We start from the raw sequence: 27,300 nt of genomic DNA on the forward strand, positions 1-27,300 counted from the left end.
GGGGCAATTCCAAGGTAAAATCTGAATAGTTATAAGAAATCAACATTGTCCTGCCTTATATTTTAGTATCTTCTAATCGGTGAGACTTTTTTTCTGTTTAATTGAAGCACAGAATTGATAAAACTTATATTATGCACATAATATCTCTAGTTATAGACTCCTGGTTTATGTTATCTTAAAGGGTATAGAATCCATCCTGGATCAGAATATTATCCCAACTTTAGAGCCTAATTTTTTTTTTATCCAGAATGTCCTAAAGTTATGGGGAATTATTTTGTCATTTGCCTCAGGCTTTGGGGAATTAAGCTATGTTTCAAGGAGACAGCTAGTTCAGCAAGATGAAATACTAGACCATCTGTTGCTAAACTACTAACAATGCATACATTCCACACACATTTGACGTATTAATTATATAGCCACCTCTGAAAACATGACCTTTACCTCATATAAGTTAATCTGAAAATTGTTTACAAATGATTTTATTCACAAACAACTATTGATCACTTTTTATGTGCTAGACACTATACTAAGTGCTTAGATATGTTGAACCATAATCTATACAAACTTTCATTAATTTCTTTGGGTATTTAATTTCATGGAATTTTACATGTCACCCTAACTTTTAATTGTGCTTCTGTAAAATTTATAATATAGAATTAGAATTCATATCGCATTATGGTAAGATATTTAAATTGCCGGAATATGCTATATAACATGTGCATCAAGCACCTATACTTCGAGCTTTCCAAACACCTCATTTACAAAGCTTTTCATTTCATAACATCATTGAAATTCTGAAAACTGATATGCGAGACTTTGAGTAAATTACTTTTTATACTCAGTTTTCCAACTTTCCCCAGATTCTATAGCAATTGTTGAATTTGAAGATGGTCCTTCCCATCTAATATTCAGTCTTGTTCCTACCAATGTTGACCCTGATCTAGCAGCAAACCTTTTGCTTTTGACCTTGCAGGTGGTCATTGGCCCTTGGAGTGGCTTCCTTTTTTTTTTTTTTTTAATTTTTTAATGCTTATTTACTTTTTAGAGAGAGAGAGACAGAGGCAGAGACAGAGACAGAAACAGAGTGCAAGATGGGGAGGGGCAGAGAGAGAGGGAGACACAGAATCTGAAGCAAGCTCCAGGTTCTGAGCTGTCAGCATGGAGCCGAACGCCAGCTCAAACCCACAAACCATGAAATCGTGGCCTAAGTCTAAGTCGGATGCTTAACCCACCGAGCCACCCAGGTGCCCCTATTGGTTTCCTTTTCATAAGAGTGATGTGTGTAGCAAAATGTGCCCAAATTTCACCATGTAGGGGTATGACAGATTTTAAAGGGAAACCAAAATTCTTCCACTGGTAGAGTATATATTATTTTCGTTTTTCTTTCTATAACTTTTCCTTCTTCTTCTCCTTCTTCTTCTGGATGGAGAGATGCCTCAAAATCCCCAATCTATGTGTCAGTGATTCCACTTATGTGATGAGCTCCAGCCTCCTCCTTTTACAAGTCCTGTAAGGAAATCATTTAAAAGATAGGTTATCTTACCTAATCTTCAAAACAAGTAGGTATTAGAATCATAAATGCTGTAGAGCTGTGCTGTGCAACATAGTAGCCACTGGCCATATATGGCGTTTAAGCACATGAAATACAGACTAGTACAAACTGAGGTGTGTTATAAGTGTAAAATACATAGCATGTTTTGAAAACCTAGTTTGGAAAAAATGTAAACTATGTCATCATTAAATTTTTTATTGATAACGTGGAAATGATAACATTTTGGGTACAGTAGGCTAAATAAATGACATCATTAAAATAATTTCACCTATTTCATTTTTACTGTTTTAATGTGGCTACTAAAAAATTTTAAAATTACATATGTGGTTGACATAGTTTTATAGGACAACACACTGCTCTAACTGCAAAGCTCCTGGTACAGGAAAGAATCTCAGGATTTTTGCTTAGAATTACAAACACTTGAGCTTTGTTTCTTTGCTAATTTGATAAAACTTTCAACTGCCTTGACTAGGAAAAACAGGTACCAGGAAGGTTCCTGAAAATTAGAAGTGCAATTGAGCTTGGATACAAGCCTTGGTCATAGTCAAATGACTGAACACATGTTTTCTTTTTTAAAGAAAAGAACCAAGGTAAATTAAATAATAAAATTATATAAGTATCTGGGATGATAAAGTACAGCAAGAGAGAAGACCAGAATGGATATAGACAGGGAAGGACATGCTGGGGGTAGTGTAGGGATCTTCAAGATGGTAGGACTATGTTACCTCAGGCCCTATGGGTAAGATAATTGAAAGGAAAGCAGAGCTACTATAATCATATCTAATTATAATATATCTGCTTGGGATCTCAGATACATCTAGTTAGGATGTGGCTCTGCTCACCCTGAGAACAATGGTGTGAAACAGACAAAATAAATATGGCTAACTCCATTAAACCTCAATGGGTCTATGACTGGATACACAGTACGAAGTCTGTGATCCTTATTATTTCCACTGTATCCATGAAAAAACTGAAGTTTAGAGAGGTTAAGTAACTTGATCAAATCAAAAAGCTAGCACAAAACAAATTTATATTTTAATCCAGTTTGTCCTGACTTTGGATTTCATTGTTATCTTCTGTGTTCTTCTTCCCCTATCAAAGAAGAAACCTGGCTTTAAGTAAATCTCAGCCTAGTGAAGATATATGTTATTTGTTTTAAAAAACAAATTAATTTGTTATAATCTGGCCTCAATATATATTTTTTCATTAGTGTGCTGTGCTTTTAGAGACACAATTTTGGACATGTTATTTAAATATTTTAAAAAGTGTTGATTTATTTTTGAGAGAGAAAGAGAGACAGAGCATGAGCAGGGGAGGGGCAGAGAAAGGGGGAGACACAGAATCTGAAGCAGGCTCCAGGCTCTGAGCTGTCTGCACAGAGCCAGACATGGGGACATGGGGTTCGAACGCATGGACTACAAGATCATGACTTGAGCCAAAGGTAGACTCTTTTCCAACTGAGCCACCCAGGCACTCCTTGACCATGTTATTTTAAAATGTGCTATATATGTGAAGTGATCTAGTGTAGTTTCTAGTCAGAGAAGTTTGCTGTCTTATTTTTTCACAGCAACAGAAGATCTTAAGGACCCTTCTTTTGGTCCTTATGTCCAGTTGGCATAGGGAGCATTACTGGTGTCTTTGATATTGAGCAAGATGGTTTTGATTACAGGCATACCTCAGTGTTCATTGCTTCAGTGCATGTAAAGGTTGTGTTTATACTACACTGTAGTCTGTTAAGTGTATAATAACATCTTGTCTAAAAAAAACTCCACAATGTATATGCTTTAATTAAAAATACCTTATTGCTAAAAAAAAAGTTAACCATCACCTAAGCTTTCAACAAGTCATAATCTTTTTGTTGGTGCAAGGTCTTACCTCTATGGTGATTCCTGATAACTGATGAGGGTGGCGGTTGCTGATGGCTAGGGTGGCTGTGGCAATTTCTTAAAATAAGACAACAACGAAGCTTGCATTTGGATTGACTTCCTCCTATGAACGATTTCTCTGTAGCATGAAATGAATGTTCTTTGATAGTATTTTACCTACAGTAGGGCTTTCAGAATTGGAGTCAAATCTCCTCAAACCCTGCTGCTGCTTTATCATTAAGTTTATGTAATACAGTAAGTTCTTTGTTACCATTTCAACAATCTTCACAGCATCATCGCCAGGAGTAGATTCCATCTCAAGAAACCACTTTTTTTTTTTTTTTTTTTTTTTTTTTGCTCGCTCATAAGAAGCAACACCTCATCTGTTGAAATTGTATGATGAGATTGTAAGAATTCAGTCTTATCTTCAGGCTCCACTTCTTTTTATCCTCTTATCACCTTTTTTCCCCCTGAATATAATTTACTGTCAAGTGACCTAACATAACAGTATATACAGTATGCTCTTGGTTTGGGGAATAGATTCCCGTGATTCATCACTTACATATAACACCCAGTTCTCATCCCATCAAGTACCCCCCTCAAAGCCTATCACCCATTTTCCCCTTCCCCCTGTCCCCCTTAAACCCTCAGTTTGGTCTCTGTATTTGAGACTCTATTATGTTTGAAACTATTTTTCTGTCTGAAACTATTTTTCCCCTTTCCTTCCCCCATGGTATTCCCTTAAGTTTCTCAAATTCCACATATGAGTGACAACATATATCTGTCTTTCTCTGACTGAATTATTTCACTTAGCATAATACCCTCCAAGTCCATCCACATTGTTGCAAATGGCAGGATTTCATCCTTTCTCATTCAGGCTCCACTTCTCATTCTAGTTCTCTTGCTATTTCCACTACATCTGCATTTACTCCCTTCACCGAAGTCTTGAACCCCTCACGGTCATTCATGAGGCTCAGAGTCAAATTCTTCCAAACTCCTGTTAATGTTGATATTTTGATCTCTTCCCATGAATCATGAATGTTCTTAATGGCATCTAGAATCCTGAATCTTTTCCAGAAGGTTTCCAATTTTACTTTGCTAAGATCCATCAGAGGAATTACTATCTGTGGCAGCTAAAGCCTTAACAAAAGGTATTTCTTCAATAATAAGACTTGGAAGTCAAAATGATTTAGCAGGCATGAAAACAACATTAATGTCATTGTACATCTTCATCAGAGTTCTTGGCTGACCAGGTGCATTGTCAATGAGCAATCATATTTCGAAAAGAATCTTTTCTTCTGAGCAGGTCTCAACAAAGGGCTTAAAATATTCAGTAAACCATGTTGTAAACGGATATGCTATCATCCAGGCTTTGTTGTTCCACTTATAGAGCACAGACAGAGCAGATTTAGTGTAATTCTTAAGGGCCCTAGGATTTCCGTAATGGTAAATGAGCATTGGCTTCAATTTAAAGTCACTGGCTGTATTGGCCCCTAACAAGAGAGTCATCCTGCCCTTTGAAGCTTTGAAGCCAGGCACTGACTTCTCTTTTCTAGCTATGGAAGTTTTAGATGGCAATTTCCAGTATAAGGCTGTTTTGTCTCCAATGAAAATCTGCTGTTTCCGTTGAAAATAGCCGCTTCCTGAATTATTTTAGCTAATCTTCTGGATAACTTGCTACAGCTTCTACATCAGCACTTGTGGCTTTACCTTACACTTTTATTTTATGGAGGCAGCCTTTTTCCTTAAATTGCGTGAACCACCCTCTGCTGGCTTCCAACTTTTCTTCTGCAGCCTTCTCACTTCTTTCAGCCTTCACAGAATTGAAGAGAGGGAGGGCCTTGCTCTGGATTAGGCTTTGGCTTAAGGGAATGTTATGGCTGGTTGGATCTTTTATCCAGACCACTCAAACTTTCTCCATATTAGTAACAAGATTGTCCCACTTTCCTGTCATTCATGTGTTCACTGGTGTAGCACTTTTAATGTCCTTCAAGAACTTTTCCTTTGCATACTTGGCTAATTGTTTGGCACAATAGTCCTAGTGGTTAGCCTACCTCCACTTTCAACATGCTTTCCTCACTAAGCTTCATTATTTGTAGCTTTTGATTTGAAGTGAAACACGTGGGACTCTTCCTCACATGAACACTTAGAAGCCATTGTAGGATTATTAACTGGCCTAATTTCAATATTGTTGTGTCTTGGGAAATAGGGAGGCTTGAGAAAAGGAAGAGAGATGGGGGAGTGGCTGGTCTGTGGAGCATTCAGAACACATAGTGTTTATCAATTTTGCTTGGGTATGGTTTGTGAAACCCCCCAAATAACTATAATAGTACATAAATGATCACTGATCACAGATCACCGTACCAAATATAATAATAATGAAAAAGTTTGAAATTTTGTGAGAATTACCAAAATGTGACACAGAGATACAAAGTGAATAAATGCAATTGGAAAAAAAATAGTGTTGATAGATTTGCTCAGTGCAGGGTTGCCACAAGCCTTCAATTTTAAAGAATCGCAGTATCTTTGAAGTGCAATAAAATGAGGTACACCTGTATAGTACTTGGTGTTGATTGCTGAGTTCATCAAAACAATTGTTCTAATATGTAGATCTCTTTCTTGTTTTCCTTTCACTTTTAGATTGAGTTTGTTTTGATCAGATTCCATTCTCACTCTTCCTAATTAGAATTTTGAAGGACCAAGTCTTACTCATCTCTGCAAACTCATTGTATAGCCCAGTGTCTAGCACAGATTTGATGCTTTGTCATCCACTGTTCCATATAAATACGTTCATCAAATGTGAGTGTATTTATGTGCAGTAAACACTCAACAAATAGAGATTTTCTCTCTCTTATGGGGTAGGCACCATGTTGGGGACAGAATAGTGCATATGGTCGTATGCCATACTTACAATCTAACGAGAGACAATGACATATCAGTGTGATAAACCTTGCCCATGTGTAAGCACAGAGTGCTATGGGAACACCTGTTTTGGTAAGAAGCTGAAGATTTCTAAGAAAAGTACTATTTAAGCTGAGACCTCAGGGAAGAGGTAAACAGGGGGAAAAGGTTGGGGAACTGGTAGAAAAGGAAAGGCATTTCTAGAAAGAAAGAGAAAGAAAGAAAGAAAAAGAAAGAAAAAAAAGAAAGAGAAAGAAAGAAAGAGAAAGAAGGAAAGAAAAAGAAAGAAAATAAGAAAGAAAGAAAAAGAAAAGAAAAGAAAGAAAGAAAGAAGAAAGAAAGACAGACATTCTGGACTTGAGGTTTGTTCAGTTTGGAGTTTGGTTGTAGGGTTTAGTTATGGGAAGGAGTGAGAGTCAAGAGGAGTATGGGGAGAGAAGGGATTAAAGAGAAATGTTCAATCAACATCGAAGGAATTATTTTAAGAAGCAATGTATCACACAATGTATTTCATTAAGAATTCTAAGGTGATTCATTTAGAGTATAAATTCTACACCATTTTATTTTAGAAGAATATTTTATGTAATTAAAAAATTTAAATGGATTATAACCAGATAATATTGGAGACCTCATATTCATAGATAAATATGCATATGTATCATATGTCCACCTCATTGAGATTCTATAGTCTGTACCATACTTATCATGAGGGACGTTTCCCTCATGATAAATGGGCTTCATTAGTAGTGGTTTGAGGCATTATTATTTATTCATCTTTAAAGGTTATGAAGATTCTATTAATTCATTTTCCAGGAACTATTATTTTAAATTCCAAATGCTTTGCGCTGTTAGCTTTTAAATGAATAAGGTGAAAATCAATTCAACTTCTTAATTTTATCAGTTTATAAATTTTGGGGGAAATGGTCTTGAATAAGAAGTTTGCATGAAGATGCCTATCTTAAACCCAGGTTTTCAGTCTCAGTCTTTTGGAAGATATGTTGCATTCTTTCATTGGTCCACTAGGATCTCTCAGTCTCAGGTAACCTAACTTCAAAACTGATACAACATTTTCTGCGGACGGGGCTTAGAGGGATCAATGAATTAAATATTGTTCATAACATTCTAAAGAATAATGTATTATTTATAAAAATTTGAAGTTGGTACTCTTATCTCATATCCAGTACTGTTTTTTTTTTTTTTGGTGGATTCAGAGAAGGAATCCTAAATAGGCATTTAGAATTTTTTAAAAAAACATTAAAGTTTGTACATTATTTTATCTATTAATGGATAAAGTTTATCTGTAATATTATAATAATGATTGAAGCAAACTACTTTGTGCCACAGTATACTCTTTTCACTTTTGTACTTCATAAATCAATGATTTTTTAATGTTTTTGTACACAAAAGGATGCCCCAAGTGGATAGCCACAAGAAAGGAGAGTTCTCATTTGCATTTCTATCCTAACTAACTCTTTATCACAAATAACGCTGACCTTGCAGACTGTCCCTGTGCTATATACAAGTGGAAATTAAGGTAAACCTAAATTCATATAATTTTCATTTTGTGGCCTATTAGAAAACTAATAAAACAAGCCATTTTTCTTGCCCCGTGGAAAATGGAGAGATTAATGAAGGGACTGATCGAGATTAGAACAGAGCAACTTTTCTCCGTGTTTTCGTCTTTTCCTCCATAAACATTTATTAAGCACTTACTATGAATCAAATATCGAAAAGATGAAAGAAGAGAAGTCACATTACATACAATCCTTTATTAGTTTTGTGACCTGAAATCAGATATTAAAGATTCTTCAGTTATATGTAGTGCATGCAGTTAAATATGCAATCATGACAACTGATCGTAATAGAGGTTTGGGCATCTCGCCCTTCACTTCAAAAACTATGGCAAAAGCCCCTCAAGAGATTCACAGCCACGCAGTCTTTGCACGCACTGCTTGCACGCCAACATTTGTAGTAATTTCAGATTAGAAGCCTCTCAGTTTTGCTGTAATACAAACCTTCCCGCCCTGCCCCTGACGCCCACCGCTCCCCACTCCACTTTCCACCTAAACGGAGTAAAAACAAAAACAAAACAAAACAACAACAAAAACCAAAAAGCACCCCCCCCCGCCCCCAACTAGTTTTACTGGGTGAACAGGGGCGAAGAAGGTAAGGAAGTAAGGTGGAGAAGGAAAAGGAAGAGAAGGAAGGAGGGAGGGACGGATGGACGGACGGAACGAAACGAATGAAGGAGAGATGCTGTCCTTCCCGCCCCCGCCCCCCCCCCCCCTTGTGTTTTCTGTTCCCCGCGCGCTCTTCCCCGCTGGCTGCCAAGTAGCCTCTCCTCCAAGCTCGGCCCCCGCCCCCTAGCGTCGGAGCCCCGCAGCCAGCGGCTGGCGCCTATCTCTTTAAATGACAGCTGTGGCTCGGGTCCCAGTCCGGAGCTTGACGTCAGCGCCGCCTCCCCGGGGCTGCGAGGAGTAGTTAGCGCCACCATCCGCGCCCGGGGCTCGCTGCGCGCTCGCAAGCTGCTAGGGCGGCGAGTTTTCTTTGCTCCGGCCCCTCCTCCAGCCCTCCCCGCGGGGAGCCGAGCGGCTGCCTAAGAGCCTCTCGCAAGTCTCCCTCACACTTCCCCGCCGTCACCCCAAAGGAGCAGCCGCTCCTCCTCGCGCCTCCACCGCCGCCGCGGCGCCCGCGGAGCTCCTCTCCCGCGCGCTTCGCTTCCCCGATGGATCCTGGGCGCCGCCGCCGCCGCCGCTGCCCCGAGCCCTGAACCGGGACGCCCCGGCCGAAGGAACGTGCCGCCCGGCCCGAGGGCGCACCAGGCGCACGCCGAGGCCGAGGGCTGCCGGGGGTGCAAGGCGCGGGCTTCGGGAAGGAGAAAGTGCTGCTCTCCCGTGTCACTTGGCCGGCGGCGGGGGGACCATGGCGTTGAAGGACACGGGCAGCGGCGGCAGCACCATCCTGCCCATTAGCGAGATGGTCTCCTCGTCCAGCTCGCCCGGCGCGTCTGCAGCCGCCGCCCCGGGGCCCTGCGTGCCCTCTCCCTTCCCCGAGGTGGTGGAGCTGAACGTGGGAGGTCAGGTCTATGTGACCAAGCACTCGACGCTGCTCAGCGTCCCGGACAGCACTCTGGCCAGTATGTTCTCGCCCTCCAGCCCCCGGGGCGGCGCCCGACGCCGGGGAGAGCTGCCCAGAGACAGTCGGGCGCGCTTCTTCATCGACCGGGACGGCTTCCTCTTCAGGTACGTGCTGGATTATCTGCGGGACAAGCAGCTCGCGCTGCCGGAGCACTTTCCCGAGAAGGAGCGGCTCCTGCGCGAGGCCGAGTACTTCCAGCTCACCGACCTGGTCAAGCTGCTGTCGCCCAAGGTCACCAAGCAGAACTCACTCAACGACGAGGGCTGCCAGAGCGACCTGGAGGACAACGTCTCCCAGGGCAGCAGCGACGCGCTGTTGTTGCGTGGGGCAGCGGCAGCCGCGCCCTCGGGCCCAGGAGCGCACGGCGGCGGCGGCGGCGGCGGCGCGCCGGACAAGCGCTCGGGCTTCCTCACGCTCGGCTACCGCGGCTCCTACACCACGGTGCGCGACAACCAGGCGGACGCCAAGTTCCGGCGTGTGGCGCGCATCATGGTGTGCGGGCGCATCGCGCTGGCCAAGGAGGTCTTCGGGGACACGCTCAACGAGAGCCGCGACCCAGACCGGCCGCCCGAGAAGTACACGTCCCGCTTCTACCTCAAGTTCACCTACTTGGAGCAGGCGTTCGATCGCCTGTCCGAGGCTGGCTTCCACATGGTGGCGTGTAACTCCTCGGGCACCGCCGCCTTCGTCAACCAGTACCGCGACGACAAGATCTGGAGCAGCTACACTGAGTACATCTTCTTCCGTAAGTTCCCAGTGTCCGCGTTTCCTACTTCTCCCTGCCCCTTCGCCGACCCGCGGAGCGTTTGAGCCGGGCTGGAACCCGGACCTGGCAGGTGTCCCCGGCGGGGGCTGGTTAGCTAGTTAAGTGCGAAGGGCTTTCCCTTGTAAGGCACAACTTACGGTTTCGTCTCTTTTGAGTCCCGTCTCCACCAACTCCGGAACACGCAGTTCCCAAGCATTCCTTTTTCTTAACTTTAGTGATGGCGCCCTCTCCCCTTGCCCTGCTCCCGGAGGCGCTGGGCGCCCTTCTGCGGAGGGCGGGAAGAAGACACGCAGCACAAAGCTGTGCGCCCGAGTCCTCACCCCTCTCCCTGCTTCCGCGGAATTCCTGGGGGTTAACTTATGTGGGTCTCAGCGAGGTCCCTCCAGAGGGCAGTTTAGCATCGAGGCATTACCGCGCACCGCCAGGATCACATACAGTTGGTGCCTTTCTGGAGCAGGAGCGTACAATTACGGTGTTTTTGGAAGGGGGCAACGCGAGCAGTGGCGACTGCGCCTACCGGGATCCTCAGGGGTCCAGGGCAGCTCTTGGGAAAGAGGAGTCCATCCACTCATAGAAACCTCAGATTTCCCCCGCCAGTTGTCAGTAACTGCTGGTTTCCAACAGCAGCTGGTGGAAGGAACTAGAGTTTGGATGTCTGCTGCTGTCAGGGTTGGAGCTTAGGAAGGGACTTGGTGCGTGTGTGCGTTGTGTGTGGGTATGCGTGTATGTGTATGTGATTGTGTTTCCTTTCTGGGCACCTCACGTGCGAAAGGAGGATTGAGTCCACTTTCCCAGGGGGAATAAGATGCAGTGGTTTTCTGAAATGAGAGAATGGGAGCGAGGATTTGGAAAGGATTTCGTGTGGTGCTTTTTGCAGTGCGCTTCGGGAGGGGGCTCTGTGGATCAAGTTCAAGGACTGCACCAAGTATCACTGGGGCGGGGGGGGATGGGACCGGCACAGCAATCAGTGACGCTTATAAAGTGAGGGCCACAACTAGAGAGCTATTTGGACACAGCAAAAGCCAGCTGGGATGGCAGCAGGAACATCATTTGGCAGACGTTTGTTTTTTCTTTGGCAAGACACAAGAAGCTTTAAAACTTGCCTGTAGAGTTAAGGAAGAGTATCATTGACAGCCTATGGTAGAACTAGACCAGCTTTAAAGCTTTAATTGTATCTTTTTTTTTTTTTTTTTTTTGGTAATTCACTCACTGGGAACTAGACAATTTATTGTACTTTATTTTGATTAGAGAAGTGGAAAGCATATTTATTCCACCGCCCTCCCTCCCCCACAGGTGCAAGCTTGAATGGAACACGCTCTTTGTGTATTCTAGTAACCTTGGAAATAGGGTGACAAAACACAGCACACTGGGCCTTAGTATTAGATTGTCTTTTTTAATGGTGCTGGATTTCCTGTGAAAATCATTTCGCAGAGAAGCAAAGAAAATTCCCTGAAGTAGTAGATACCAATCTAATTGTCTTAATTATGTCAAAGTGTTACTTGTTACACAGCAAAAAGTTTTATAGAAAAGCTGCCCAAAGGAAGGTAATATTTTATTGCTTGTATAAAATTGGGATCTCTTCAACATAAAGTAATTAAAACATTATTTAGCATCACTGTTTACATTTTATCCTTTATCAATGGGACCTTTATTACCATTTTAACTCTTAAACATTTGTCATTCCAGTGTGGATATATTTATAAGCATTTTAGAAGATGAGATGAACTTTTGACTCTTTTGGGGTTAGTGGTTTTTATTAGAGAAGAAATGAGCATACATGTTCAGTAGTTCAGATTCTTGCATTTTGAAATCTTTCAGTGTTGGCCTTTTTCTCTGAGAGTTGTGGACTTGAACATGTCCATTACTTTATGAAGAGAATATAGGTTGTCTCTCAATTATGAAAACATTCCCTTAAAATAGTTTATTGCAATTGGAAACTCATACACTTTAACTAATAAGGTAATTTGTGAGATATTTGGAATTGAGGATATTTCATCTCTGGAGCCACAAGGAGCGTTAAACAAAATAAAATATCCATATTATGAATAGCTCTTTGCAGAATCCTCATGCAACTAAAGAGCTCTGAGATTCATTCATAAAAGTCCTAGAAATCTAAGCAACGCACAGCCTTCTTTATTGATTATTCTGGGGGGGAAATACACAATCCCAGGTTAAATATTGTTCTTCTGAAGTGGTATTCTAGTCACTGACTAAGCAAATGTAATATAAAACAAGCCAATTTGCCATGTGAAATATTGTATATGCATTTACTTTATGTTTGTATAGATTGTAGCTAATTTTCACAAGTTCTTTTGCACAGGATTTCTTTTAATATTGGTCAATGAAAATACACTGTACAATTTTTGTATCTCCATTTCCTTCAGTTTAGGTAATGATATAGATATACAGAGTATAATTATTTTGTCTAGCAGTCTCTGTTTACAAAGACTAACAGTGTTATTCATAAAAACAAAATCATTGGATGAACTTGTTTGTCCACCATGTTTTAGTGGCAGAAGAGGGTCTTTTAGCTTTTATTTCCCCCTTGACACAGGTTCTTCAACAAATATTTATTTTAATGTGTCAGTCATTTTAACACCTCTAAAAATTCAGGCTATGTGTGAAATTAGCAGTATGAAGATGATCTGAACCTGTAGAATTGTTGTTTACAGGCTGAAATATGGATTTCAGCTCCTCCCTCCCTCTCCCCACTTGCCCCTAAGTTTCTATACAGACGGGAAGAGAGTGGCAAATGGTCTGGTAACCCCAGACACTGCCATTTGCCGAATGTGTGATCTTGGTTAAATTATTTACTTCTTCTAAGTCTCCATTCCCCTGCCTGTATAATGGGGATTGTAGTACCAATTTTATAGGATTTGAAAATACATGTAAAGTGCTCAGACCAGTGCTTGACACATGATAAAAGCCAAATATCAGCAGTTACAATTATAAGCCATATTATACAGACTTTATTATTCTTGTAAATATTGCATTACAATTTTGTTTTATGGTAAGTATGGTTGAATTAATTATAAAGTTAATTAGAAAATTATTTTGCAATTAAATGATAGTATAATAAACTTTTAAAAGTTTGGCATGGCCAATTTAATAGCAAGTTGTTTCCCGGAACTTGGATTTTTAGGCCAAGTTCAAGTCACCTATGTTTGCCAGTCATATTACAGTTAGTGTTTTTGGATCAACTCCAACAGAACCCTTTTCTGATTCAGAGCCAAGAAGTGTTTTAATGCTTTCTACTAGGACTTGAAAGTTTGGTAATATTTTCTGACAAACACTGAGCTGGATTCATTATCTCCTTAAGTGCTTGTATCCACGTCATTGGGTTCTAATGCTCAAGGTTATATACAGGCTATTAAACATTTAATACCAACTTCATTTGGCTACATGGACACTTTTATCTGTTTTCAGCATTAACTCGTTATTTTACCAAGTCTTTTAGATTCTGGAACCTATACTAGTGATACCATATTCCATATTACTCTTTTAATACTGAAGATTGTCCTTTTTTTAAAAAAAAATTAATATTTATTTCTGAAAGAGAGACAGACTGTGAGTGAGGGAGGGGCAGAGAGAGAGGGAGACACAGAATCCTGAAGCAGTCTCCAGGCTCTGAACTGTCAGCCCAGAGCCTGATGCAGGGCTCAAACTCACGGACCGTGAGATCATGACCTGAGCCAAAGTCAGACGCTTAACCAACTGAGTTACCCAGGTGCCTCTGTCCTTCCTTCCTTCCTTCCTTCCTTCCTTCCTTCCTTCCTTTCTTCCTTCCATTCTTTCTTTTTTAAAATTTTATTTATTTATTTTGAGAGAGAGAAAGAGAGAGAGAACACAAGTGGGGCAGGGGTAGAGAGAGGGGGAGAGAGAGAATCCCAAGCAGGCTCCGCATTGACAGTACAGAGCCTGATGTGGGTCTCCATCTCACAATCACATATCACAATCGTGAGATGATGACCTGAGCCAAAGTCAAGTGTTGGACACATTACCAACCAGCCACCCAGGTGCCCCTAAAGATTGCCCTTTCTTGAAGGAAAGCAGAGTGATTTTTGTGCTTTCTGGGTTTTGGGGGGAGGGAGGGTGTCTGTTAAGTGTGCTTGTGGCTGCTTTTAGCTATGTCTGGAAGACAAGGCATTTTATGTTGACGTTGTATTATAGACAATAGATAGTGATAGGCATGGAATGTGATACATAGACTACCCATAGTTAGAATAAACATTGTATATATCCTTTATTTCTCATAATCAGTGTGTTTACAGAATGGTAATACTGCTTTTCTCTTAAAGCGCTTCCTGTTTTGTATTCCATGTGTTGGTTGAGTAATATTTGGTGTGAAAGTATACACTTCTCCAGGATGCACTTGATATTCTTTAAGTTTGGTATATTTTTGCTGTTGTTTTGACATATGAGAGTGCCAGATCTAGGGATTAATGCTATTACTGACTGACCTATGAATTCTGATTTGTCTGAATGGGCTTTTATATCTATTCTTTCATGTATCCTGATTTATTTTACTGTGTTGGGTTGAAGTAGCTAGTTGAGTTGAAAATATTCAAACACTTCTTCAGTCCTATGTTGGCAGGCCTGTTGTATTAAAAGTTTTCTAGGAAATATCATTGAAAGGTTATTCTATTTATAAGCATACCTTTACATTTTTATATTATTTTCCTAGAATAATGTTCCTACTTTTATTACAAACACTGTTGTATGGAAAATAATTTTGTTCATGACTTTTTATAAAGTTGGTTCTTTTCCTTCTAAAGACTTACTAGTTATTTTCATGATTATATTGTGAAAATTTCTTTTGCATCCACATGACTGAATGACTTTTGAGTCGGTGGAGAATAAGCAAAAGGAACAGATAACTTTTTAAAATAGCAAGGTCCTGATTTCATATAAATAGGTGTAGTGCTAAAGCAGACAGAAAATGACAAAATTCTGGGGGTGCAAAAGGTTTGGAGGCTGTGCTATGGCATTGGCTCCTGTTTAAGGGCATTGAACTTTTATGTCTGGCATGGTACTGTCTCTAAACTTGATCATTTCTTATAGAGTTATGACTTCAGTTTTTCCTGCTACCCTCTACAGTGTCTTGTTAACCAACTATTATTCACATTATGAAGCCGAAAGACTGATTGATATTATGTTTTATTTGGTAAAGTCCTTTTTTGTAGCTTAGAATACCAGAATTCACAGTGTGTGTGTGTTCATGCGTGTGTGTGTGTGTGCCTTAGTTAAAAAAAATCCCCTGTAAAAAGAGAAATAATCTATATGAAAATAAGCATTAATTATTATCTATTCTACTCTTATGAGTTATTAACTGACAAGAGTTGAAACTGTGAAAATGATCAACTTTTCATTCAAAAGTAGCCTTTGTTTGATTATGAAAGTGATACATGCAGTTTTAAAAATTTTACAAAAGTAAAATAAAAAAATCATCAACAGTAACTGCTAATAATTTTTTATTTATTTTCTTCCAGTCTTTTTTCTATTCATAGGTAGGTGGGAGACATATTTTTTATTTTTTTTATTTTTTTTCAACGTTTATTTTTGGGACAGAGAGAGACAGAGCATGAACGGGGGAGGGGCAGAGAGAGAGGGAGACACAGAATCGGAAACAGGCTCCAGGCTCTGAGCCATCAGCCCAGAGCCTGACGCGGGGCTCGAACTCCCAGACCGCGAGATCGTGACCTGGCTCAAGTCGGACGCTTAACTGACTGCGCCACCCAGGCGTTCCGGGAGACATATTTTTTAAAAGTTATGGTTGTAGTATACAAATGATTTGTATGATGTCCTTGTTTTTGACACATTCAATACAGCTAATGACACTTTTGCATGACATTAACATTTTTATTGATGTCTTAAATAATAAAAGTATAATACATGTCCTTTGCTCCAGAAAGTATTATTAATTAATCTTGGTGTTAGAAGCTTAGAAAAAACTTGAATTTTTTTCAAAATACAGATTGTATAATGAAAAGAACATTTACTACATATCTAATTTTGTGATGTATTTTATGCACATTACAGTGTTCCTTGAACTTGGCATTGGTTCCCTACTACTTCAGTTGGGAAACTATGACTTGAAGAGGTTAAGTACCATCCCTGGGTCATAGAGCTATATGGGGCTGAAATGGAATTTGAATGGTTCTGTCTTACTTTGAAGGCCTTCCTCCTAAACATTTAAAAATTATACCTGTTTCATTCAGTAAATTTGACAAGTATATTTCAGTGTCCACTCAGTACTTAGAACTTAGCTCTACAAGCAAAAAGAGGTAGTGTGAACTACATATGAATGAATCAAATATTTCTTAATCTATGTTAAATTTCCATAGGAATACAGTAACTACATGTTTTATGTCTTTACTTGATGAAAAGGTTAATTTTTTTTGACTAAGGCTACCATATTCATGGATGTTTTTCAAATTAAAGAAAACAAACCATTTGACTCAATTTAACACTTTTTTGGGAGAACAAGTAGTATTTGTAGGTTTGATAAACTGACAAATTTGAACAGTGCTAAGGTAGTCATATACTCCTTTTCTATAGAAAATTCATTTTCACTTTGTATATTAGAACACATTTTATATGTTCTTTCCTTAGAAGGTGGCATAATGAAGAGGCTATTTTAGTTGAAATCAAGTTTTGGTAATTTTATATAGTTTATTGGTTCTGAATATTGCTTAACGCCATTAAGTTATATATTTGGAATAATTAGGTTAAAAACAGTATTAAATACCTGATGGGTACTGGCATTGACTTTCGGTATTTTTGAAGCCATGTTTTGGAAGGTGTGTGTGTGTGTGTGTGTGTGTGTGTGTGCACGTGTGTGTGTATATGCATATATATGTGTGTGTGTCTGTCTGTATGTATATTTATATAGTATATACAAGTGTATTTGAAGTTCTTGGAAAGTAGCATTTTATATTACCCTTCAGTTCGTATTTATTTACAGGTATCATTTCTAAACCCTCTTTTGAATTAACTTCAGGGTATTGAGTGAACTGTCAGCGGTTACTAGCAGCCACTATCCTGCAAGATGTGCTGGTGGCTTTTCTAATCAAGTTCATTGTTTTAGTAGTGAGAGGCTGTCCCATCAGAGGTTTTGCAAGGAGTTGCCTAAAGATGAGAACAACTTTATTCAGAGGATTTCAAGCTCATTCCAATAGATTAACTACCTTATAAGTTCTAAGTGTAATGGTGAACCTCTAGCTGTAGACTTGAATACACATGTCTTGTGCTTATCAGCTGTAAACGTCCAATCATTCATTTCCGTGTGGGAGTATTTCATGAAATCTAATTATTCTACAAGGCTAGTTGTATTTTGCACCTTCAAAAGCAAAAGTAGGTGAAATATTTTATGCTGAGCTCATATTATTTACAAGTTTATATCCTAACCCGTTGGTTTTGTAAGTGTATTCTTTGGTATACTCATGAAACACTGAGTGACTCCTTGCTATAGAATCCTTTTGTGTTTAGTCTCTGTACTTCTCCAGGTACAGGGTTCTTATTGAATGTCCTACAATATGTAATTTCCTTCATGTCTCTTTTTTCCTTTCCTGATAGATTCCATTTTTCCCCCTAACTTTATTGAGATATAATTGACATATAACATTTAGTAAGTTTAAAGTATGCGACATATTGGACATATTGATTTGATACATTTATATATCGCAATATGATTACTACTATAGCATTTGCCAGCACCTCTATCATGTCACAGAATTACCATTCCTTTTTTGCAGTGAGAACATTTAAGGTCTGCTTTAACAACTTTTAAGCATATAGTACAGTGTTGTTAACTATAATCACAATGCTGTACATTAGATTCCCAGAACTTAATCATCTGATAATTGGAAGTTTGTACCCTTTGACCAGCATCTCCCCATTTCCCCCACCTGTCAACCTTTGGTAACCATCATTCTGTTCTGTTTCTATGAGGTTTGTTTGTTTTTTTCAGATTCCACGTATAAGGGGTATCATGAAGTATTTGTCTTTCTCTGTTTGACTTAGCTCACTTAGCATAATGCCCTCAAGGTGCATTCATCACAAATGGCAGGATTTCTTTCTTTCTCAAGGCTAAATAATATTCCATTGCATATATACTACACTTTCTCTTGCTATTTATCCACTGACGGACACTCAGGTTGATTCTATATCTTGGCTAGTATGAATAGTGCTGCAATAAGCATGGGGAGTGCAGATAGCTCCTCAAGATCTTGTTTTCATTTCCTTTGGCTATGCACCCAGAAGTGGGATTGCTAGGTCATGTAACAGCCTCTTTTCATCTGGATCTTCTGCATGAGTCCTCTCCTTGAAAGTTGACACCAAGTCTTGCTTTTGTGTTCTCAGCAACCAGTGCAATTGCTAGTACACATTAAGAACTCAATAAGTATTTGTTTTTTGAATAAAGGTACAAATCAATGGATGAACCAGAGATGTTGGTGGTTCCATTAAGGTAGTTATTGAATTGAGATTTTGTATCACTTCTGTTTAAATTGAGCTTATTGAGCAAATGCCAGGCTACATCATGAGATAAGACATACTTATATGAATGAAAGAGACCTTGCATTTCAATACTGATCTTAGTAAACTTTATGTAACTGTGAATTATGTTATTAGGTATTAGTGTATTAGCAAGAGGCCAGAGTAAAGACATGAGAAGTGGTTACACAGGCATTTATGAAGAATGAAAATAAAGAAAATGTTAACAAAAATAGGGGGCAGATTAAAATAATGTTATACATGAGCTTGTTAGCATTGTAAACATACCCACACACATTTATTTCTATTTAAATGATATGAAGGATGTTGGGCAAATGCTCTGTGCTGCAATCTATCTGCAACCACATTGCTGAGTATTTGCCTTTCAAAATATCTTAGATGTGATGTGGCTGCTACCTCCAGATGTGTTCAGACCCTATCATAGTGTAATATCAAGTCAGGAATTACCTGGCTATACCTGTAGGTATTTGCAAAGGTGAGGATCTGGATAACTCTATATTGCTATTTCTATTCTTAGTTTTTAAAAGGTACCTTAAAAGACACTTAACAGATATTAGTATTTTGTGATCAGTATTGCAATATCAATTTTACTTATATTTATTAACCTTGTGTCAAGGTAGTTAATAAAAATAAATCAGCTTTTCTGGCAATAACAGCACATGTTTCATGATACTGGATAGAATGCTCATTATTTCAGTGTTTATTCACCAAATTTAGTTTGATCTTGTTCAGCAGGTAACTTAGAATGTTAGTACTACCATACTATAACCATTCTCGTATTAATGTCTATTTACATAGGGTGGGGAGAGTAAGTTAAATATAACAAAAGAATATAAATTAAAAATATATAGTGTTGACTTCTCTTCCCCAGAATAGTGAGTGATTTAACCATTCAGTTGTGTTACCTCTATTTCTTTCACTAGTTATAATAACCAAACTTTGAGCATAGATGAAATTCATAATATATTGCTTTTTGTCATCATTTGGTATAATTATACAGCTGCAATTTTTGGTATAAGGAGAATAGGGAGAGTAGTAGTGTATTTAGGGGTAGACAATACCAAAATCTGTTATCTTCCACTCTTAAGAAGTGAAAACCTTGAACACTATGAATGGTTCAATATTCTTTGTGAGATTCCTTGACAATTTCTGGATCTGTCTTTGAGATCTTGGAAAAATAATCTCCCCTCTGAAGGGAAAGTGAGGGAAACAATAATGCTCATAGGTTTGTTGTGAGAATTGAATTAAATAACCCATATAAAACACTTAGGGGCGTCTGGGTGGCTCAGCCAGTTAAGTGTTCGGCTCAGGTCATGATCTTGCAGTTTGTGAATTCGAGCCCTGTGACGGGCTCTGTGCTGACAGCTCAGAGCCTGGAGCCTCTTTCGGATTCTGTGTCTCCTCTTGTCTCTGCCGCTCCCATGCTCATGCTCTGTCTCTCTTTCTCTCTGTCTCTCAATGATAAACAAACATAAAAAAATTAAAAAAAATAAAACAGAAGAATATTAGACAGGCACAAATTAAATGCTCAATACATGTTACCTGTTGTCAGGGCTTCAGATCACATAACTATTCCCATTTCTCTACAGTACCAATTCTCAGCATCAGATTTCTTTTTCTTTTTGAGGAAATTGGTAGCAATACTTACGAGATTGCTCTGAAAAGGTCCCATCATCATTAGTGAAATTTTACAAAAATTATTGACTTAATAAGTGTAAAATCAACATTAAGATACTGTTTCTTAAGTGTATTTATTTATTTTGAGATAGAGAGATTGTGCACAGGTTCTCACACTTGAGTGGGGAAGGGGCAGAGATAGAGGGAGACAGAGAATCCCAAGCAGGAGATTGACAGCGCAGAGCCAGATGTGGGGATCGAACTCATGAACCATGAGATCATGACCTGAACTGAAATCAAGAGTGGGACACTTAACCGACTGAACCACCCAGGTACTCCAATGTTAAGATATTATCAAAATAAGTTTATTCTAGTTGGTTCTTCATTGCTTAGGGGAAAAAAATATACTTTTCTAAGTTGAGTGCCAGTCACTGGTCAATTTTTACACAATTAACAGGAATACTGGTATTCACTGGTTATTGTCTCAAACTGTAGGATGTATTTAGTCAAAGCACCTCTTTTTTAAAATAATTTTTTAATATTTACTTTTGAGAGAGAGACAGAGAGACAGAGGGTGACCAGGGGAGGGGCAGAGTGAGAGGAGAATACAGAATCTGAAGCAGGCTCTAGGGGCTGAGCTGTCAGCACAGAGCCCAATGCGGGGCTAGAACTCAGGAACTGGGAGATCATGACTGAGCCACCCAGGCGCCCCTAGGCAAAGCACCTCATACTCCATATTTATATTTCTTGTGAATGCATTTAGCTTTCATTTTCAGCAGTTTTGTGTAAGAGAACAAATTGTCACAGCGCCAGGTGGACTCAAACATTGCTCAGAATCTGGGCACTTGGCCAAAAATTTTAGGCTAGAAATTGGATTTAAATACAGATTTCCACATTTTGAGGAAACTATGTTAGCTTTCAACTCATCAGCTCCTATTGAAACTAGGCTACACATTTTGAATGTAAGTTTTTTAGTTGTTGAAAGTCCAGGTATATGAAGAAAGCAGAGAGATCTAAGGCAGATGTTCATAGCCACTCAGAGGTAAGGCTCCCATATTTTGACCTCTTTTTTTCTGGTTGGTGAAAGCTGCATGTAAGATGTCTCTTTGCAGGTGCAGGATAAGGATTCATACATACAATTCCAGTGATTTCTGTTTTTTTTTTTAAGTTTAAGGTGTGCAATGTGTTACTTTGATACACTTATATATTATAATATGATTTCCTGTGTAGCAATATTTATCTTATTATATAATTATAGTGCAATATTATTGTCTGTATTCATTATACTGTGCTTTAGATCTCTGTGGCTTATTTACTACTGGTTTCAGTTTGTATCCTTAAACATCATCACTTTTAGTGCCTCCCCACCAATCCCCCAATAATCACCAGTTTACTCCATTTTTTACAGGTTTAACTTGTTAAAATTCCACATGTAACTGATATCATACAGTACTTGTTGACTTATGTTGCTTAGGATAACATGTTAAGGGTCCATCCATGTTGTCACAAACAGCAGTATATTCTTTCTCATGGCTGAGTAATATTATACTGTGTGTATGTACCACATCTTTTTTATTTATTATTCAATTGCTGGGCATTTCCGTATCTTGGCTATTGTGAATAATGCTGTGATAAACATGGACTCGCATATATCTCATCAAAATCCCGTTTTCACTTCCTCTGGGTATATACCCAGGAATGGAATTGCTGGATTGTATGCCAGATCTATTTTTAATTTCTTGAGAAACCTACATATTATTATCCTTAGTAGTTGGACCAATTTATGTTCATACCAACAACGTATAAGGGTTCCTTTCTCCCCACATTCTTGCCAGCACCTGTTACCTTTTGTATTCTTGGTGATTGCCATTTAACAGATGTGAGGTGATGTCTCATTGTGGTTTTTATTTGCATATTTCTTTTTTTTTAATGTTTATTTATTTGAGAGAGAGGGAGAGAGAGTGGAGGAGGACCAGAGAGAGAGGGAGAAAGAGAATTACAAGCAGGCTCCACACTGTCAGTGCAGACCCTGACATGAGGCTCAATCTCACCAACTGTGTGAACATGACCTGAACCGAAATCAGGAGTGGGATGCTTAACCAACCCAGGTGCCCTGATTTGCATATTTCTGTTGATTAGTGATGTTGAGCATTTTTCATGTGCCTGTTGACCAGTTTGATGCCCTCTTTGGAAAAATGTCTATTTAATTCTTTCCCCTTTTAAATTGTAGTTTGTTTTCTTGTTACATTGACTGAGTTGTTTACATATTTTTTATATTAATCCTTTTCCAAGATATAGTTTGCAAAAATTTTCTCCCATTCTGTAGGTTGTTTTTTCATTTTGTTAATTTTTTTTTTTTTTTTTTTTTTTTTTTTTTTTTTTTTTTTGCTGTGCAGAAGCTGTTGAGTTTGATGTAGTTCCATTTCTTTATTTTTCCTTTTGTTATTTGTGCTTTGGGTATCACATCCAAAATATCATTGTCAAGACCAATGTCAATGAGCTTCTTCCCTATGTTTTCTTTTCTTTTTCTTAACATTTAAAAAAAAATATTGATGTATAATTGACATACAATGTTATATTACTTTCAGGTGTACTTCGTATTGACCTGATTATTGTATACATTATTCAGTGCTTTCTGCAGTAAGTATAGCCACCATTTGTCACCAGATGGTGTTATTACAATATTATTGATGATCTTCCCTCTGCTTTACTTTTCACCTTGGTGATTTCTTGGTTTTACAACTGGAAGTTTGTAACTCTTAATCTACTTGATCTATTTTGCTCATCCCTCCACCAGCCTCCCCTCTGGCAACCACCAGTTTGTTCTCTGTATTTCAGAATCTGTTTGCTCATTAGTTTTGTGTGTTTTAGCTTCCAAATGTGAGTGAAATCATACAGAATTTGGCTCTCTCCATTTGACTTATTTTACTTAGCATAATATCCTCTAGGTTCACCTGTGTTGTTACAAATGGCAAGATCTGATTCTTTCTTATGACCGAGAGATATTCTATTGTATATATAACACGTCTTATTTATCCATTCATCTTTTGATGGACTCTTGGGTTGCTTCCATATCTTGGCTTTTGTAAATAATGCTCTAATAAACATAGGGGCATGTGAGTCTTTCTGAATTAGTGCTTTTGTTTTCTTTGTGTAAATATCGAGTAGTGGAATTACTGGATCATATGGTATTTATATTTTTAAGTTTTTGAGGGACCTTCATACTGTCTTCCACAGTGGCTGTACCAGTTTGCATTCCCACCAACAGTGCACAAGGTTTGCCTTTTCTTGACATCCTCACCAGCACTTGTTATTTCCTGTCTTGTTGGTACTAGCCATTCTAATGGGTGTGAAGTAGTATCTGTCTGTGGTTTTGATTTGCACTTCCCTGATGGTTGACATTGAGCATCATCTGAAGTGTCTGTTGGCCATCTGTGTCTTCTTTGTAAAAATGTCTATTCGGGTCTGATGCCCATTTTTTAATCAGATTTTTTCTTGGTGTTCAGTTGTATAATTTTTAAATATATTTTGGATATTAACCCCTTATTGGATATATCATCTGCAAGTACCTTCTCCCATTTAGTAGATTGCCTCTTTGTTTTGTTGATGGTCTCTCCTTAAATTTTTTTTTTAATTTTAGTGTAATCTCCATAGTTTATTTTTATTTTATATTTTATTTTGAATATAGTTGACACCAATGTTATATTAGTTCAGATGTACAAGTGAGTGATTTGACAGGTTTACACATTATGCTATATTCACCACAAGTGCAGCTGCCATCTATATACCATTGGATCTACATCACTATTACAGTATTATTGATGGAGTGCTGTGACTTTTTTTTTTTTTTTTGCTTTTGTTTTACTTGCCTGAGGAGACATACCCATAACTGTGTTGCTAAGGCTGATGTCCAAGAGATTACTGCCTATGTTTCATTTTAGGAGTTTTACTGTGTCAGGTATCACATTTAAGTCTTTAATCCATCTTGAGTTTATTCTTGTGTATGGTGTAAGAAAGTGATTCAATGTCATTCTTTTGCATATGGCTGCTCAGTTTTCCCAGCACCATTTGTAGAAGAGACTGTCTTTCCCCCATTGTATACTCTCGTCTCCTTCATCATAAATTAATTGAACATATAGGTGTGGGTTCATTTCTGGCCTCTCTGTCCTTTTCCATTGATCTATGTACCTATTTTTGTGCCAGTAGCATACTGTTTTGATTACTACACGTTGGTAATATATCTTGAAATCTGAGATTTTTGTGATGCTTCCATCTTTGCTCTTCGTTCTCAACATTGCTTTGGCCATTCAAGGTCTTTTGTGGTTCCATACAAATTGTAGGATTATTTTTTTAGTTCTATGAAAAATGCTATTGATATTTTAGAAGGGATTGCACTGAATCTATAGATTGCTTTGCATAGTATAGATGTTTTGATGATATAATTCTTCTAATCCATGAGCCTGGTGTATCCTTTCATTTGTGTCATCTTCAGATTTTTTCATCAATGTCTTATAGTTTTCAGAGTATAGGTCTTTCACATCTTTGGTTAAATTTATCACTAGATATTTTATTCTTTTTGGTCTAATGGTAAATGGAATTGTTTTATTAATTTCTCTTTCTGTGACTTCATTATTAGTGTATAGTTATACAGATTTCTGTATATTAATTTTGTATCCTGTAACTTTACTGAATTCATTTATTAGTTTGTATAGTTTTTTTGGTGGTTTTAGGGTTTTCTATGTGTAGTTTCATGTCACCTGCAAATAGTGAAAGTTTTACTTCTTCCTTACTAATTTGGATGCCTTTTATTTCGTTTTCTTATCTGGTTGCTGTGGCTAGGATTTCCAATACTATATTGAATAAAAGTGGTGAGAGTGGACATCATTGTCTTCTTCCTGCTTAGAAGAAAGGCTCTCAGTTTTCAACCATTCAGTTTGGTTTTAGCTGTGGGTTTTTTACATGTGGCCTTTATTATGTTGAGATATGCTCCCTCTAAACCCACTTTATTGAGATTTTTTATCATGAATGGGATGTTGAATTTTGTCAAAATTTTTTTCTGCAACTACTGAGATGATCATATGGTTTTTATATGTCATACTAATTTTTGATCATAAGTGTTTAGGCATGATTGTGTGTGTGTGTGTGTGTGTGTGTGTGTGTGTGTGTCCACACATGAAAATTCTTTGGAGGAGCATAAGTATAACTCCATGGCCACTGCAGGCAATTAAAAATGTTTGCCCTCTGAACTGTGGTTGAATAATGACTTATGTTTTATAAAAATGTAATACTGTTATTGATCTTGACGTTTTGTTGAACTTGCCTATTTAGAAGTAAACTCAGTATTTTCAAAGTGATAATATTTTTGGTCTCTGTATTACACCCGAATCCACAAATTTTACCACTTGAAGAAATGAAAAGTCTTTTCAAGACTCCAGATTTTGTCATATTTCTTATAGGTGTTGCCTCTTTTCTATGAAAAAAATCTAGTCAAATTAAAATGAAGATGTCTTCTAGCCACTTTTTAAAAAATGTTTATTTATTTTTGAGATAGAGCATGAGCAGAGAGGGATAGAGGAGTGAGAGAGAGAGAGAGAGAGAGAGAGAGAGAGAGAGAGAGAGAGAGAGAATCCCAAGCAGGCTCCATGCTGTCAGTGCAGAGCCAGATGCAGGGGCTCAAACTCCAGATCTGTAAGATCATGACCTAAGCCAAAACTAAGAATCAGACACTTAATTGACTGAGCCACTCAGGTGCCCCTACTTTTTATTTTAGTCAAGTGGACCTGTAATGGCATGATTCACAGACAGTGGTAAAAAGATACATATTTGTTTTATAACAAGAAAGTACGGAACTTAACAGTTGTTAATGTTACTGGTAAGTGGAACCATGGATAAATATGCTGGGAAGTCCAACATCTAAGATTCTGTAGCTTGGCATAATTATTTACATTTCTTCTGCTAGACTGATGTATTTCTAAGGCATATAAGAACCATTACAATACTTTAGTTTTTAGTTCCTGTGTTAGCATGTTTGGGCTGTAAGCTTAGTTATTTCAAGCTGTCTGTTTTATAGCTACCACTATCAAGCCATATTTATCATAATTATAATTTGGTACTTAGCGTTCATACTGGGAAGCTTGGTAATACTCAGTATTTGGTAAAAAAATAAAAAAATAAAAAAAAAACAATAACAGATTTACCCTACAACTTCAGTAGAAGCATGAGGCAATAATGGCTAAAATTATAGCTAAATTGTATGCAGTATTTTATGGGTTGTATTGTGTCTCCCCAAAAAGATATGTTGCTACCTTAATCCCCAATACCTCAGAATATGTGATTGTATTTTCAAACAGGATCTTTAAGGGGTAATCAAGTTAAAATGAGTTCATTAGGGTGGGCCCTAATCCAATAATACTGGAGTCATAAGAAGGAGAACATTTGGGCATAGAGATATAAACATGAATGCACACTGGTAGAATACCATATGAACACAGAAAGTGGAAATCGGGCTGATGCATCTCTAAGACAAGGAGTGCTATAGATTGCCAGTAACCATCAGCAACTAGGAGAGAACCCATGGAATAGATTCTTCCTCATGGCCTTCAGGGAGAACCAATCCCTTCAATACCTTGATCTTGGGCTTCTAGCTTCCCGAACTGTGAGATAATAAATTTTTGTCGTTTAACCATCCTGTCTATGGTACTTTGCTGCTGCAGCCCTAGCAGAGTAATATATTCCTTTCAAACTCTTTGTGTTGTAAGAAATCTGGGAAAAGTTTAAAAATATGATGATTTTTAAACTCCCCCTGTTTTGTAGAGGTGTTAGTTACAGACAGCAGGCTCCACTCTAGATAATTTAAGCTAGAAAAAACTTCCTATTAAGTATAATACAGATATAATACAGATATATATAATATAATATAATAACACAGATTGCTTTGGGAGCCTGAA

At 38.4% G+C, this 27,300-nt stretch overlaps 1 protein-coding gene across 1 annotated transcript in view; it reads left to right on the plus strand.

Annotated features, from left to right (window-relative positions):
- Positions 1–8,762: 8,762 nt before the first annotated feature.
- Positions 8,763–27,300, plus strand: part of KCTD8 (potassium channel tetramerization domain containing 8) — a 253,847-nt gene continuing 235,309 nt past the window's right edge. Inside the window, exon 1 of the mRNA XM_043572749.1 lies at positions 8,763–10,201. Coding sequence (XP_043428684.1) covers positions 9,241–10,201 — 961 coding nt within the window. The 5' untranslated portion in view covers positions 8,763–9,240. The remainder of the gene's footprint in view (positions 10,202–27,300) is intronic.

This window comes from Prionailurus bengalensis, chromosome B1 (assembly GCF_016509475.1).
Source record: "Prionailurus bengalensis isolate Pbe53 chromosome B1, Fcat_Pben_1.1_paternal_pri, whole genome shotgun sequence".
In the NCBI taxonomy this organism is placed as follows: domain Eukaryota; kingdom Metazoa; phylum Chordata; class Mammalia; order Carnivora; family Felidae; genus Prionailurus; species Prionailurus bengalensis.